Below are 15,169 nucleotides of genomic sequence, written 5' to 3' on the forward strand. Positions count from 1 at the left end.
AGAACAGCTAGAGATGGGTTTAGCACTATCTCAAGAGGTGCTAAAGCAGCACGGATGGATTCTGAATATTCCAAAATCCCAATTAATGCCGACAACTCGTCTGCTGTTCCTGGGGATGATTCTGGACACAGTTCAGAAAAAGGTTTTTCTTCCCGAAGAAAAAGCCAAGGAGTTATCTGACCTGGTCAGGAACCTCCTAAAACCAGGAAAGGTGTCTGTACATCAATGCACAAGAGTCCTGGAAAAAAAAAAATGGTATCTTCTTACGAAGCAATCCCTTTCGGCAGATTCCATGCAAAGGGATCTGTTGGACAAATGGTCAGGGTCGCATCTTCAGATGCACCTGCGGATAACCCTGTCGCCGAGGACAAGGGTATCCCTTCTGTGGTGGTTGCAGGAGGCTCATCTATTGGAGGGCCGCAGATTCGGCATGCAGGATTGGATCCTGGTGACCACGGATGCCAGCCTGAGAGGCTGGGGAGCAGTCACACAGGGAAGAAATTTCCAGGGAGTGTGGTCGAGCCTGAAAAAGTCTCTTCACATAAGCATTCTGGAACTAAGAGCAATCTACAATGCTCTAAGCCAGGCGGAACCTCTGCTTCAAGGAAGACCGGTGTTGATCCAGTCGGACAACATCACGGCAGTCGCCCATGTAAACAGACAGGGCGGCACAAGAAGCAGGAGGGCAATGGCAGAAGCTGCCAGGATCCTTCGCTGGGCGGAGAATCACGTGATAGCACTGTCAGCAGTATTCATCCCGGGCGTGGACAACTGGGAAGCAGACTTCCTCAGCAGACACGACCTTCACCCGGGAGAGTGGGGACTTCATCCAGAAGTTTTCCACATGCTATTAAACCGTTGGGTAAAACCAATGGTGGACATGATGGCGTCTCGCCTCAACAAAACACTGGACAGGTATTGCGCCAGGTCAAGAGATCCGCAGGCAATAGCTGTGGACGCGCTGGTAACACCTTGGGTGTACCAGTCGGTATATGTGTTTCCTCCTCTGCCTCTCATACCAAAGGTATTGAGGATTATACGGCAAAGAGGAGTAAGACTAGTGGCTCCGGATTGGCCAAGAAGGACTTGGTACCCGGAACTTCAAGAGATGGTCACGGACGATCCGTGGCCTATACTTCTGAGAAGGGACCTGCTTCAGCAGGGTCCTTGTCTTTTTCAAGACTTACCGCGGCTGCGTTTGACGGCATGGCGTTTGAATGCCAGATCCTAAAAGGAAAAGGCATTCCAGAAGAAGTCATTCCTACCTTGATAAAGGCAAGGAAGGAAGTCACCGCGAAGCATTATCGCCGTATTTGGCGAAAATATGTTGCGTGGTGCGAGCAGCGGAGTGCTCCGATGGAGGAATTTCAACTGGGTCGTTTTCCTACATTTCCTGCAATCAGGATTGTCTATGGGTCTCAAATTGGGATCTATTAAGGTTCAAATTTCGGCCCTATCAATATTCTTCCAAAAAGAATTGGCCTCAGTCCCTGAGGTCCAGATTTTTATCAAAGGAGTACTGCATATACAGCCTCCTGTGGTGCCTAAGGTGGCACCGTGGGATCTAAATGTAGTTTTAGATTTCCTCAAATCCAATTGGTTTGAACCACTAAAGAATGTGGATTTGAAATATCTCACATGGAAAGTGACTATGTTACTGGCCCTGGCTTCGGCCGGGAGAGTATCTGAACTGGCGGCTTTGTTTTATAAAAGCCCTTATTTAATTTTCCATTCGACATAGGGCAGAGCTGCGGACGCGTCCGCATTTTCTCCCTAAGGTGGTATCAGCGTTTCACCTGAACCAGCCTATTGTAGTGCCTGCGGCTACAGACGACTTGAAGGACTCCAAGTTGTTGGACGTTGTCAGAGCCTTAAAAATATACATTTAAAGGACGGCTGGAGTCAGAAAATCTGACTCGCTGTTTATATTGTATGCACCCAACAAGTTGGGTGCACCTGCTTCTAAGCAGTCGATTGCTCGTTGGATTTGTAACAAAATTCAACTTGTACATTCTGTGGCAGGCCTGCCACAGCCTAAATCTGTTAAGGCCCATTCCGCAAGGAAGGTGGGCTCATCTTGGGCGGCTGCCCGAGGGGTCTCGGCATTACAACTCTGCCGAGCAGCTACGTGGTCAGGGGAGAACACGTTTGTAAATTTTTACAAATTTGATACCCTGGCAAAGGAGGACCTGGAGTTCTCTCATTCGGTGCTGCAGAGTCATCCGCACTCTCCCACCCGTTTGGGAGCTTTGGTATAATCCCCATGGTCCTTTCAGGAACCCCAGCATCCACTTAGGACGATAGAGAAAATAAGAATTTACTTACCGATAATTCTATTTCTCGGAGTCCGTAGTGGATGCTGGGCGCCCATCCCAAGTGCGGATTATCTGCAATACTTGTACATAGTTATTGTTAACTAATTCGGGTTATTGTTTAGGAAGCCATCTTTCAGAGGCTCCTCTGTTATCATACTGTTAACTGGGTTTAGATCACAAGTTGTACGGTGTGATTGGTGTGGCTGGTATGAGTCTTACCCGGGATTCAAAATCCTCCCTTATTGTGTACGCTCGTCCGGGCACAGTATCTAACTGGAGTCTGGAGGAGGGTCATAGGGGGAGGAGCCAGTACACACCACCTGACCTGTAAAAGCTTTACTTTTGTGCCCTGTCTCCTGCGGAGCCGCTATTCCCCATGGTCCTTTCAGGAACCCCAGCATCCACTACGGACTCCGAGAAATAGAATTATCGGTAAGTAAATTCTTATTTTTTCTTTTCTGTTTGTATAGCAAGGAAGAGCGCTCAGTGATTTATGTAAAATTCAGCTCATGCCGAACAATATTGGTCAGATATCAGGAAATGCAGAATACTCCGTTCAGTTTATTAGCTGACCGTTCACCAGGGATGTGCAGTCAGGGGAGGCAGTGCCTCCCCTGCCATAATGATTAAAACAATACAAAGAAGATATTTATAACACAGATTCTATGATATAGATATAATCTTTTACTATTCTAATAATTCTCCCCCTGTAACAATCCCTGCGTATTAGGGTGGGAGGCAGCGGGAGAGATGCCTCCCGCTGACAATATAAAGTTCAGGAAGCGGTGGGCAGGCAGTGGGCGGAGCCTAGCCATGGGTTGTAAAAGCCCATTGAAAAAGGATAGGGAAGCAGCACCAGTCTATGCACCTCAATGACAGGTGCGTGCATTCAGCCCACCTGAAAGCATACCGCCGTCAGTCCTGCAGATGTGATTGGACCGGCGGATCCACTGGCCTGTGGGCACATGCGGCAGTGGGCATTTGTGGTGGCGGGACCCGGTGGAGAAAGGGTGGCTGGCAGCAGCCCTGAATCCGAGAGGAGTTGGCAGCTGAACAGCCAGTACCTCACCAGTCACTAACCTCACTGCCGTTTACAGACAAAATCTCACACTAAATATCAGGCATCAAAATTACATATTAGTATACAAACCGAAAATAATCTTCAATCGCATAACAAGTTGCATGTATGTACTTTTGTTTCATTTTGAAGCCTGTTGAAGGGCACAGTCCTCCCGCAGCACGCGCTTTGATGAGCCGCACTACAACTGTGCTGATGAAGGATTCTGCTCCTTCCAGTGTTCAACTCTCTGTAGCTTCCATATTGCCTCCACTGCAACAAGCACCGAGCAGATACAGGATTCCACTGATCTAAGGGCCTACTTAGGACTGGAATGCTGCAGCGTTCGCAGTCTGATGCCCGGTGAAGAGTGTGCACGCGCAGAAGCCACACTGCTCGTGCGCACACAGTGAGATACAACAGCATCTCATTTGTGCGATCGCCTTTGCCTGATTGACAGGCAGAGGCGGTCGCGGGACGGGAGGGTGGTATGTCGGCTGCGGTCCGGACAATGCAGTCTTGTCCGGACCATTTGCGGGGTGGGCCGCGGTGGCTGCTTGACGTCACACACAGCCGCTGCGACCCTGATATGGCGGGTAGCCGACTGCCTTCACAGCTAGACTACGCAGACAGAGGGCTACTCGACAGAAAGCATCGCTGCTGTTTGACACTTTGGCATGTCTGCGGGGGGGCAGGACCCGGCATGCGGAGCGGACTTGCCCTGTGCTGGGTGTCCCCCCGCATGTCAGAGAAAATGATCGTAGATGTGCATTTTTTCGCACATCTACGATCAGGTCTGAATCGCCCCCTACGTGTTTTTATTGATGTGGATGAAAATGCTCCAATAAAACTAAATCTGTAGCCTGGTGCTCCTCAACCAGCTCAGCTGAATGCAAGTTATGTGCCTGATACACGGTAGCCGTTGTGGGTTAACCTACTGGAAGAATTGCTTGACTATTCTGCTCAACTTCCCTGTTTTGTCCTAACCGGGAGGATACACAGCAGTCGCTGCCCATGGTCATTCTCCTAAGTAAATATTCAGACAGACTAGGGGGTTTCAACACCTCACACACTCTTCATTTGCCCCATTTTATGTAATACCAGGCGCAGAGGCCAAACTGAAGACCAAGAGAATTGCTAGCAGGGAGAGGAAGTAGGAGGCAACAAAATACCTGCCCACTTTATTAAGCATCTACCTCACTTTCATTCCTGTCCACGTGATGACCCATGACCACAAGCACTCAATAGGTTAGCATACTTCTACCTTTAGCTTCTCTGGGCCAGGGTTGGACTGGCCCACAGGGGAACAGGGGAAACCACCGTTGGGCCCCACTGCCTGTGGGCCCTCCTCCTCCTCTAAGGATCAGGTTCCAGACTCTATCCTAGTGCACTTGAATTATGCATTATACTTATGTTACATTATTCTTCACAATAATATGGTTTATTATATATTTACCAAGGGGAACAGAACATGTACTCTGTAACGGTTATCCAAACTTCTATGGTGGCTGGCCACACCTTTAAGCATGGGCCCCTACAACAGCATCCCCCGGTGGGCCCTTCATGCCCCAGTCCGACACTGCTCTGGGCTGATGTGATTGTTCAGATTTCTTTGATAGGCTACATGAGGATGATCTATCGGAACCTACTTGAAAAATGGGGGCACAGAGACGGGCTCGAGTGGAGTACTGACAAACTAATTCAAACTGTTTAAAAAAAAAAAAAAAAAAACTAGCTTACATCTTCAGAAAACTTAAATTTTTAATATATTTCTTTAGATTTAATGTAATTGCATAATTATTGGTGATACTTTAAATTTGGATGTATATGCAGCATAAGGACTGTAAATGTTGCAAAAGAGTTTATGCAACCCTAAAAGTAAAAGATTGTGGTCTACAAATAGTTTGAGTATGTTGTATAAATAACTCCAAAGATCGAGTCTCCCACTGTGTTTATATGTTAATGGTAAGGTGTGATAACGCTCAACGCGTTTCACCTTCCTTTATTCAACATGTGATACTGTTTTATCATGCAACTTCCGTCACAACTCCTGGTGATCCCCCAAATAAAGCCACTAATTAATATTAAATACTTAAAGTAGAGACAACCTTTTGAATTTGTTCTGTAGAAATGCACTGCATGGATTGTTGGATACATATACAGAGTTTTGCAGTGATGTCACTGCAGCTTTACAGACTGCAATCTCAGCTCTGGTCCTATTAGGACACTTTCCTAAAAACGTGCCAATGACATTATCTGTTTGCCATTGAATGTCATATGAACAGTTAGCAAATGCATTTTAGATTATAAACTATCTATTTGGGGTTGAGAAGTCCCTTATCCAACCTGCAAACATTTTTACCTACATCTTACCAATTGATCAACATGTTCAGAGTGTCATAAATCCGGGTCTGTTTGATGAAGGCTACGTTCTACAATATTAAGGAAATGTCTGGTACAAAGATCATTTGAGGAACATTTGTTATATTATCCAAGAAAAGACGCTGCTTAGGATAGGCGGAGAAGTTACTTTGATAAGAATTTAAGAGAAAGTGGGTCTTAAAGGATGTGTATTTAGGAAAAAGTTGCGTAGGGTAAGATGGTTCGTTCCACAAAGGGGATTATGTATTGGAAATTTCTCTTGGAGACAAGTACAAAGAGGTGATAAGTGAGGAGTAGTGGGGAAAGCCTTATGAGCTGAAATTAACATGACCGGTCTGAGTTATACCAATCATAGAGCAGTATTCAATTGTTTTGCACGCACTATTTACTGTCCGCAGTGACAGGAGATCGCGAGTCGCAATTCAATTGTTTGTTTATTTTCACGCTGATCGCACCAGTAAAAGTATGGTTTAGCCGTTCGCGTAAAGTGCTGTATTGGCGGCCATGTGGGTCACTTTTCGAAATGCAGACGCCAGCAGCCATTGCGCCCGAATGGAGCTACAATTGAATAGGTCCGTTGGGCGCCATCTAGTGGCTGCCGGCAGACAAAACATTTTAATTTCGCCCTATAGTATCCAAAAGTAAACTTTTCTAAATAAGGTAGCCTTACTGTAAGTACTTTCTGAGGAAAAACTAAAAGTGGAGGGTGGAATAAGTACAGCAAATCACACTCCTCAGCTCGTGGGTAGCTCTTAATAGTGAACCATTTACAATCCATTAAAAAAAAAAAAATGACAGATTGGAGGAGCCCACAACCTCAAAAAATATTATTGTCTTTATTGTAGCTAACTTATGTTGCAGGGTTCTCTGCTCACCTGTTAGTCTACAGCTATTCACACAATTTTAGTTACTGTAGGAATAAATTCTGGGGAACGGTCCCTTAATATGGGATGCAAGTTTGCCCCTCCCCCCTCATATCCTTGTCAGCCTCCAAGAAATAGAAATTTGCACAGAACAGTATTGAATTTGTAGAAATATTTTCCTGGTCTTGTTAAATCTAACCTACATTTGTATGTGTTAATCTGTGTGTTTTACAATTTTAAGATTGTATGTATATAATTTACTATATATTTTTTTCTGTTTCATTGTTTGTATTTTGTTTTATTATGGTTTTCTTTTTCTCTCTCTGCTTTTTATAGGTTTGGGTTTTTTTTTCTCGTTTCTCATATACATTTGGTTTTGTTCTGTCCTCTTTTCCTCAGGCCATCAAAACGGAGTATGCCCGACTGTTGAAATTATCACAAGAGGATCCACCACCGGAGACAGACTACCGCTTACAACACGCCATTGTCTACTTCATCCAGAGCCAAGCGCCAAAGAAAATCATTGAGCGGACCCTGCTGGAGCAGTTTGCAGATCGCAATTTGAGTTTCGATGAACGGTAACAAATTGCTCTATTTTCTTGCTAAACTTATTTTTTTTCTAAGCATGTCTAATAATAAGAGACCAGTTCACAAGGAGACATTTCTGAAAACCGTTCCACAACTCACTGTTTACTACAGTTTAGAAAATGAAAGAAAACCTCTTGTTGCTACAGGTAACACCAACTTTTATACACTGTAACCAGCTCCGAACTGTCATTTTGTAATTGTTACAGTATGGAAATGCCAGCAACTGCATCGCAACGTGCCCTACCCCAGACCCCCCACCTCCCCCCCCGCCTCACAGGCCAAGCTTGCCCCCGGACTCGCAAATTTATGTAAGCAGCTCTGTGAGTCCGGAGGCACCGTAACTGCTGTATATAGCAGCACCTAATAGTGGATATTTGGATCAACCCGTAAGGCTCAATTATGTTCTCCATGTGCTGTGCTGATACCCTCCCTTCAGTTCTAGGCTGCCATGTGCCGCAACATTCTACTCTGTAATAACATCTTCCTCAATTCAATGAAGGGAATGTGAGTAATGGCCCAGGCATGCACTGCTGTATTTGCCAAGTAGCTCTAACAATAGCGGTGCTATATTATGTCATTATGTTGCTATATGTAGCTAAGCTTTCATGAAGAAACATTATTATTAGGAGCTGGGAAAAGGGAAGCTTATTATAAATCGCATGATTTAAAAATTCTGCAATGTACAGCCATTTATGGTAGATGAAAGGTAATACTTCACATTAACCCTTTGGAATAGGCCTGGGGCAGATGAATTAACCTGGAGAAGGGATAAAGAAGTGATAAGCGCAAGGTGATAACGCACCAGCCAATCATTACAGATTTGAAAAATGGCCGTTACAGATGAGCGTGGCTGCATTGCAGGTGGGGGCGAGCGGCGCGCCGAGCGTAGAGACACACTCCCATTCAAAGTGAATGGGGCGCGTCTACGACGCACGCGCGTCCCATTCGTTCCCGGCGGTGCACTTCGCCGGGCGCACCTAGTCGCAGACGGAGCCACGATTAGCGTGGCTCCATCTGTAGAAGCTGACTGGCTGGTGCGTTATCACCTTCCACTTATTACTGCTTTATCACTTCTCCAGACTTAATACATCTGCCCCAGTGTTTACTTTGTTTCCTATTTCTGTAGTCCAGGCAGTGAAGTTTAGAATTGTATTTGCGCGTATGAATTGGTCAAACTGGGACTTATCCACAGATAAAAACAGAATAACTGAGTAAAGTGACGCAAAAAAAAAAAAAAAAAAAGGATAAAGAAAGAAATCAAATCACATAAACAAGAGAGGGCAGACCAGGAAGAATATTGGGGTAGATGTATGAAGCAGTGATAAGAGTGGAGAAGTTGCCCGTGGCAACCAATCCGTTTTGAAGTAACATTTATCGAGTGCATTCTATAGAATTAAACGTAGCCGCTGATTGGTTACCATGGCACGTTTCTCCATTGGCTCACTTGTACACATGGTGTTCTGGCAACTCCGTACACCAAGCGGAGAGCATTTATTACGGTGCGGAGCCAAATCACGCTATCACCGTACAGTTCATTTTTCTTAAATGCTCTCTCCCAAGCAGCAAATACGGTTATGGGAGAGATCCATTAAACTTGACTTTTGGGTTAGGAAATTAAGTAATGCATTTTCTGTTCCTGTTCTCTTTTAGTTGTCGCAACATTATGAAAGTGGCGCAAGCTAAGCTTGACCTGATAAAGCCGGATGAAGTTAACATGGAGGAATACAAGGTTAGTTTGGGTTCCAAGGTGAAACGTTTGCTGTTCTATAGTAAATCTCTGGCAGCTAAAGATCATTAGCGGCTAACAAAATATGAGCATGGTAAGGCACATAATGGCCTGATGCAAGCTGGAATATAATTGCCGTAATTGCCACTCCCCTTCGACAAAATCTACACTGGCTCCCATTCCCCTACAGAATCCTCTTCAAACTCCTCACCCTCACATACAAGGCCATCTCTAATGCCACTGCTCCCTACATCTCCAACCTCCTCTCCCTTCATACCCCCTCCCGCCCACTACGGTCGGCTGATGACCGTCGCCTCTCCTCTGCCTTGGTCACTGCTTCCCATGCACGAGTTCAGGATTTTGCCCGTGCTGCACACCTTCAGTGGAACATGCTCCTCCGCTCCATTAGACTCTCCCCGACCTTGCAAAGCTTCAAACGGGCACTGAAAACCCACCAATTTATCAAAGCGTACCCCTCCAATGCATAACCTAGTCCTTAGGCTGCTCCTCCATCCCCCTGCCCCATGCCCTGAACATCTCTGCTTTGCTTGCATACTGCCATCAGGCTTCCTCCTGCTTGTTTGCACCTTATGTCATCTGTCTGTCACCCCTCCCCACTAGATTGTTAGCTCTTCAGAGCAGGGCCTTCTTTCCTATTGTTGTCTAAGCCCTCTTCTCAACACATTTCAGTCAGCGACCATCTTTACCTGCTTTTTCTCCTACCGGTAAAGGCTCATCTCTATCTATGGCCGCCAGCCTCTAGTAGTACAATGATTACTCCCTCGCTACTTACATCTAAGCTGTATTATGTTTTGAGAATTGTGGTGCTCTTTGTTACCTGTACTCCATTTTTGTTATTTAATTACTGTTATGCTAAGTTTTTGTCTCCCTGTACTGTCCCTTGTACGGCGCTGCGTAACACTTGTGGCGCCTTATAAATAAAATATAATAATAATAATAATCTGGAATATATTACACCTATTTGTGTTTTTGCCGTTACAGCTACGAAAGTGCACAGTAAAAACAGATTGATTGGGATCGTGTGACCGACGGCCGGGATCCCGGCGGTCAGCATCCCGACGCTGGGATTCCGGCCACTAGAATGCCTGCAGGGGGGCGGGTGCAACGAAGCCCCTTGCGGGCTCAGTGGTTTGCTGCGCTCGCCACAGGTTCTATTCCCACTGTATGGGTGTCATGGACACCCCCGAGTAGGAATAGTCCCTGTGTGTCGGCATTCTGATGGTCGGCATTTCAAGCAGTCGGGATCCCGGCGTCTGTATACTGACCGCCGGGATCCCGACCGCCGGTAACGTGACTGCATCCCAAAACAAACAAATCAATGTCTAGCCCAGGATAACTTTACCACTATCCCCTTTACAATTATTTATTAATTCATGTTTTTAAAGTTTACTAAACTTTTTAAGTTGAAATACATTTTGGTTTATACCTTACACATGTAATAAAGTATTTCTGAGAGTGCGGAGATATATGAATCGCCTTTTCTGCTGCGGGGTACACTGGGCTCCACAAGTCTGGACAATAGGGTGTGGAGTAGGATCTTGATCCGAGGCACCAACAGGCTCAAAGCCTTGACTGTTCCCAGAATGCACAGCGCCGCCTCCTATATCACCCCGCCTCCCAGCACAGGAGCTCAGTTTGTCAGTTGGTGCTGCACTAAGCAGGCACTGAACAGAGGGGCTGCTCCAAGCAGCCCTGAGAAAAGCTTTTTATGAGGTAAAAAATGAAGACTTCAAGGGCAGCAGCGGTGGTAAATGTCTTGTGACATTCACTGCTGCAGCTCCAGCTCTCCCCAGCGGCGCTGTATACTCCCGAGCCCTGGTTGCCGGGTACTTACAGCGGAGGCTTCGGTTTTCTTCATGTTAGACACACACGGCTGGGGCTCTCCAGGATCGCGTGGCCACGCTTCGGGAGGTGGTAAGTAAGTCCCGCTCGCGGGACCCGGCCTTTATCGCGATCCGGCGCGGTCAGTGGGAGGCGGGCCGCGCGCACTGGCGGTGGACACTGTGGATACAGGCGATCCCACTAGATCACCAGGGCATGGACGCAGGTCAGGTTTTCTCTTAAAACCGATTTTAATATCGCCCACAGTACCCGGTGGTTTTGCCAGCAAGGGGGATAAGGCTTAGACCTGAAGCCCCTCCCCCAGCCCCAGGGCGCCATTTCCAGCAATTGTTCCCGCCCTGGAGCTGCATCTCTGTCTTTTCCTCACTCCCTGGCAGTGTCTGCAGCGCCATTACTCCTCAGCTCACTGTTCCTGGTACTGCTTGGGCAAATCCTCCTATGTAAAGCCACCTGGTTGTCAGTGCTGTGAATTTACATGACACTTAAGTATTCTACCTGCCTTTTTAGTCAGTGTTAGTAAGAAAGAGTGCATTTAGTCAGGGGTTTATAGTACAATTACCCTGTGATATACATCCAGTTTCTTACTGTGTAGTGTTATATCTATTGACTATATAGCTGTATAAGCTAGTCCAGTGCAGTATTATTGTCTGTAATAACCTCTGCATTGTACAAACTGTGACTATTTGTGTGTGCATTGATAGCTGAGTGGTGTCCATCTCGTGTCTTTCACTCAACTTGCTATCCCTATATTCTATAACCTGAGGGGGCTTGGTGCGTCAGGTGTTATTTAATATAGGATTTTCACAAAGATATACTGTATAATCTGTATTACGTATTTTTCTCTGTGATTTAGTCACCATATCTCTCCTTTATCTCTGCTGGTGCTGACTACACTGCGCAGGGGTTAGGGTTTAGGGATATAGTGCTGCTAATAATTGTACTGTGTTACCTCATACTGCAAGTTATATCAGGTCTGCTTCTTAGGGTAACGGTTCTGGGGCGGAACACACTGCTGGTGTTGCTGAAGCCACAGGCACATCTGGGGAGAATATAGCAGCTGTGGGCTCTGGTTCTGGGGGCTCCTTGCCCTCCAGTGGGACTGTGGCAACGGAGGCACATACTGACCCTCCGTGGGCCACTTTTTCCATGCTTCTGCATACGCTAGTTCATAAACTAACACCCCCTATAGGACCCCCAATGCCGGTACAACCATATGTAGTCCCCAAGAAAAAGAGAGAAGAAAGAATTCGAAATGCCCTATGGTGGTGCACACCATAGGGCATTTCGAATTCTTTCTTCTCTCTTTTTCTTGTAGACTTACCTTGCCTGTGGTAGCACCCCCCAATTTCTGGAAGAATATAAGGAATATCTTTGATAATTTGAAAAATGGGGGTCATTTACTAAATATGAATTTACCTGTGCGACCAGTATTATAGTAACATATGTAGTCCCTGCAGCTAACCCGCCGTGGGCGGACGATTTATCTGCTCAATTAAAGAAGTTGAAACAGTCCCTGACTACTAAAAAGTCTGACCATCGCTCGCCTAAATCCAAGAGGTCCTCTAAGCGAGCGCTCGTCTCCTCACAATCCACTGCTGTCACTGACACCTCGTCTGATGAAGACAGCACATACACTGACCCCACAGGTTCAGATACGGCTGATGGGGAGGGTAGTTCACATGTGGATGTTCCTGATCTTTTGGAGGCTATTAAGTTAATTCTGCAGATTACGGATGATCCCGAGCCATCCGTTCCTCCTAAGAAACCAGATAGGTTCAAGCGTCAGAAGGTGATTAAACAAGTGGATATATGTCAGGAACCCTGGCAAAGCCCGGGTACGAAGTTTGTACCTCAAAAGAAGATGCTGGCTCGCTATCCCCTCGCGCCAGAGCTGTCTAACAATTGGGAAACGCCTCCTCCAGTAGACTCACATGTGGCTAGGATGGTGGTTTCCTCAGCTCTACCTGTCACTACCGTCACGTCTCTAAAAGAGCCTACGGATAAACGTGTCGAGGGTTGTCTGAAAGCGATTTACACCCTCACGGGTGCTGCACAAAGGCCCACTATTGCAGCTACATGGGCGGCAGAGGCTATTGAAGCATGGGCCTTGGAGTTAGAAGCTGAAATCTCCTATGACCATGCTAGACAATGCTTGTCATATATTGTCACAGCTTCTCGCTATATTAAAGAGGCGGCTTCTGATGCCGGTATCCTAGCAGCCAAGGCCTCTACTACGTCGGTCCTGGCTCGCAGGATATTGTGGCTGAGATCCTGGTCTGTGGATCTGGACTCTAGAAAAACCCTGGAGGTACTCCCTTTCAAGGGGGATATTCTGTTTGGGGAGGACGTAAATAAGATAGTGGCTGACTTGGCTACTGCCAAAACTGCCTGTCTGCCTAATACAGCTCCTTCTGTGTCGAAGGCCAAAGGCACGTCCTTTCGTCCTTCAGGTAAAGCAAAAGATCAGGCATACCATAAGCAGGCCCGCACTTCCAAACCTGGTAAGCCGAAGCCCAAAAGAGCCTGGGCTGCCCGTCAGCCAGCAGCCAAGACCGATAAGCCTGCCGCATGACGGGGCGGGCCTCCCCCTAGGGGATCCCGGGGTGGGGGGCCGGCTTCTAGGGTATACCCAGAAATGGTTGAAGACCACTTCAGATGCCTGGGTACGGGAAGTCGTCACTCGAGGTTACGCCATAGCCTTCAAAAACCGACCCCCTCATCGATTTTGCCAGACAGACGTCCCGTCGGACTAGACAAAGGCAAACACTCTGCATTCGGTGGTACAGACCCTCCTGGCTACAGGAGTCGTAGTACAGGTGCCTCTTGCTCAGAGGGGCCGGGGGTACTATTCTCTGCTGTTTCTAGTCCCGAAACTGAATGGGTCCTCCCGGCCCATTCTCAACCTCAAGGCACTGAACATGTTTGTGAAGGTTTCCAAGTTCCGTATGGAAACCCTTCGTTCTATAGTTCTGGCCTTGGAACCTGGGGACTACATGGTCTCCCTGGACATACAGGATGCTTACCTGCATATTCCTATAGCAGTGTCACATCAACAATACCTGGGGTTCGTTATTGGCAACCTCTATTACCAGTTTCTGGCGTTACCTTTTGGTTTAACAACGGCTCCGCGAGTCTTCACCAAAGTTATGGCGGTGATGACGTTGGTACTCCGCCGTCAAGGGGTCAGGATACTGCCGTATCTGGACGACTTGTTAATCCTGGCAAATTCCCCAGATCTTCTCCTGCGTCATCTGGATATGATGGTCCGGTTTCTACAAGCCCACGGGTGGCTCATCAACTGGAAGAAATCCTCCCTGTTCCCTGCTCAGAGCATGGTGCATCTGGGAGCGCTGTTGGACACTCACAACCAGAGGTTGTTCTTGTCTCAGGAGAAAGTCCTGAAACTTCAGGACAGGATTCGTTGCTTCCTTTCTCGTCCGCAAGTGTCGATACATTCGTCAATGCAGGTGCTGGGCCTCATGGTATCAGCATTCGACATGGTGGAGTATGCTCAATTCCATTCTCGCCCCCTCCAGAAGCTGATTCTAGCCAAGTGGGACGGCCTGCCTCACCGGATCAGGTCTCAAATTATCTCTTTGACTCCGGAGGTCTGTCTGTCGCTGCTCTGGTGGCTCCAGGACCGACAATTGTGCAGAGGCCATCCCTTCTGGATATCCAACTGGGTCCTGTTGACGACAGATGCCAGTCTAAGAGGTTGGGGCGCGGTGCTGGAGCAGCACTCCTTGCAGGGTCGGTGGACCAAGGAGGAATCTCTCCTCTTGATCAACATTCTGGAATTGCGGGCGGTCTTCAATGCGTTGAACCTAGCCCAGCATTTGATTCAGAACCGTCCTGTTCAAGTATAGTCGGACAACGCCACCACAGTGGCTTACATAAATCATCAAGGCGGCACTCGAAGCCGTTTGGCAATGAAGGAATCCTCACGGATTCTACGTTGGGGTGAACGCCATCTACCGGCAATATCGGCAATATTCATTCCGGGAGTCCTGAATTGGGAAGCGGACTTTCTCAGTCGTCAGGACGTGCATGCCGGCGAGTGGGGCCTCCATCCAGAAGTGTTTCAACTCCTCGTGGAAAGGTGGGGTCTTCCAGATGTGGATCTGATGGCGTCTCGACACAATCACAAGGTTCCGGTCTTCGGAGCAAGGACAAGGGATCTTCAAGCAGCATTCGTGGATGCGCTGGCAGTGCCGTGGAGGTTTCGGCTGCCGTATGTGTTCCCTCTGGTGTCACTGCTGCCCAGCGTAATTCGGAAGTTCAAGCAAGAAAAAGGAAATCTGCTTCTCATAGCTCCGGCGTGGCCCAGACGGCACTGGTTCTCAGACCTGCAAGGTCTATCGTCAGAGCGTCCACT

General features: G+C 47.3%; 1 protein-coding gene across 4 annotated transcripts in view; it reads left to right on the forward strand.

Annotated features, from left to right (window-relative positions):
* The window catches only part of USP25 (ubiquitin specific peptidase 25), a 225,733-nt gene that overhangs the window by 197,862 nt on the left and 12,702 nt on the right, over positions 1-15,169 (forward strand). For all 4 annotated transcript variants that reach the window (XM_063956354.1, XM_063956356.1, XM_063956357.1 and 1 more), the window contains 2 exons: positions 7,017-7,195; positions 8,856-8,934. In XM_063956354.1, coding sequence (XP_063812424.1) covers positions 7,017-7,195; positions 8,856-8,934 — 258 coding nt within the window. The remainder of the gene's footprint in view (positions 1-7,016; positions 7,196-8,855; positions 8,935-15,169) is intronic.

The sequence above is a fragment of the Pseudophryne corroboree genome, chromosome 2 (genome assembly GCF_028390025.1).
Source record: "Pseudophryne corroboree isolate aPseCor3 chromosome 2, aPseCor3.hap2, whole genome shotgun sequence".
Lineage (NCBI taxonomy): Eukaryota > Metazoa > Chordata > Amphibia > Anura > Myobatrachidae > Pseudophryne > Pseudophryne corroboree.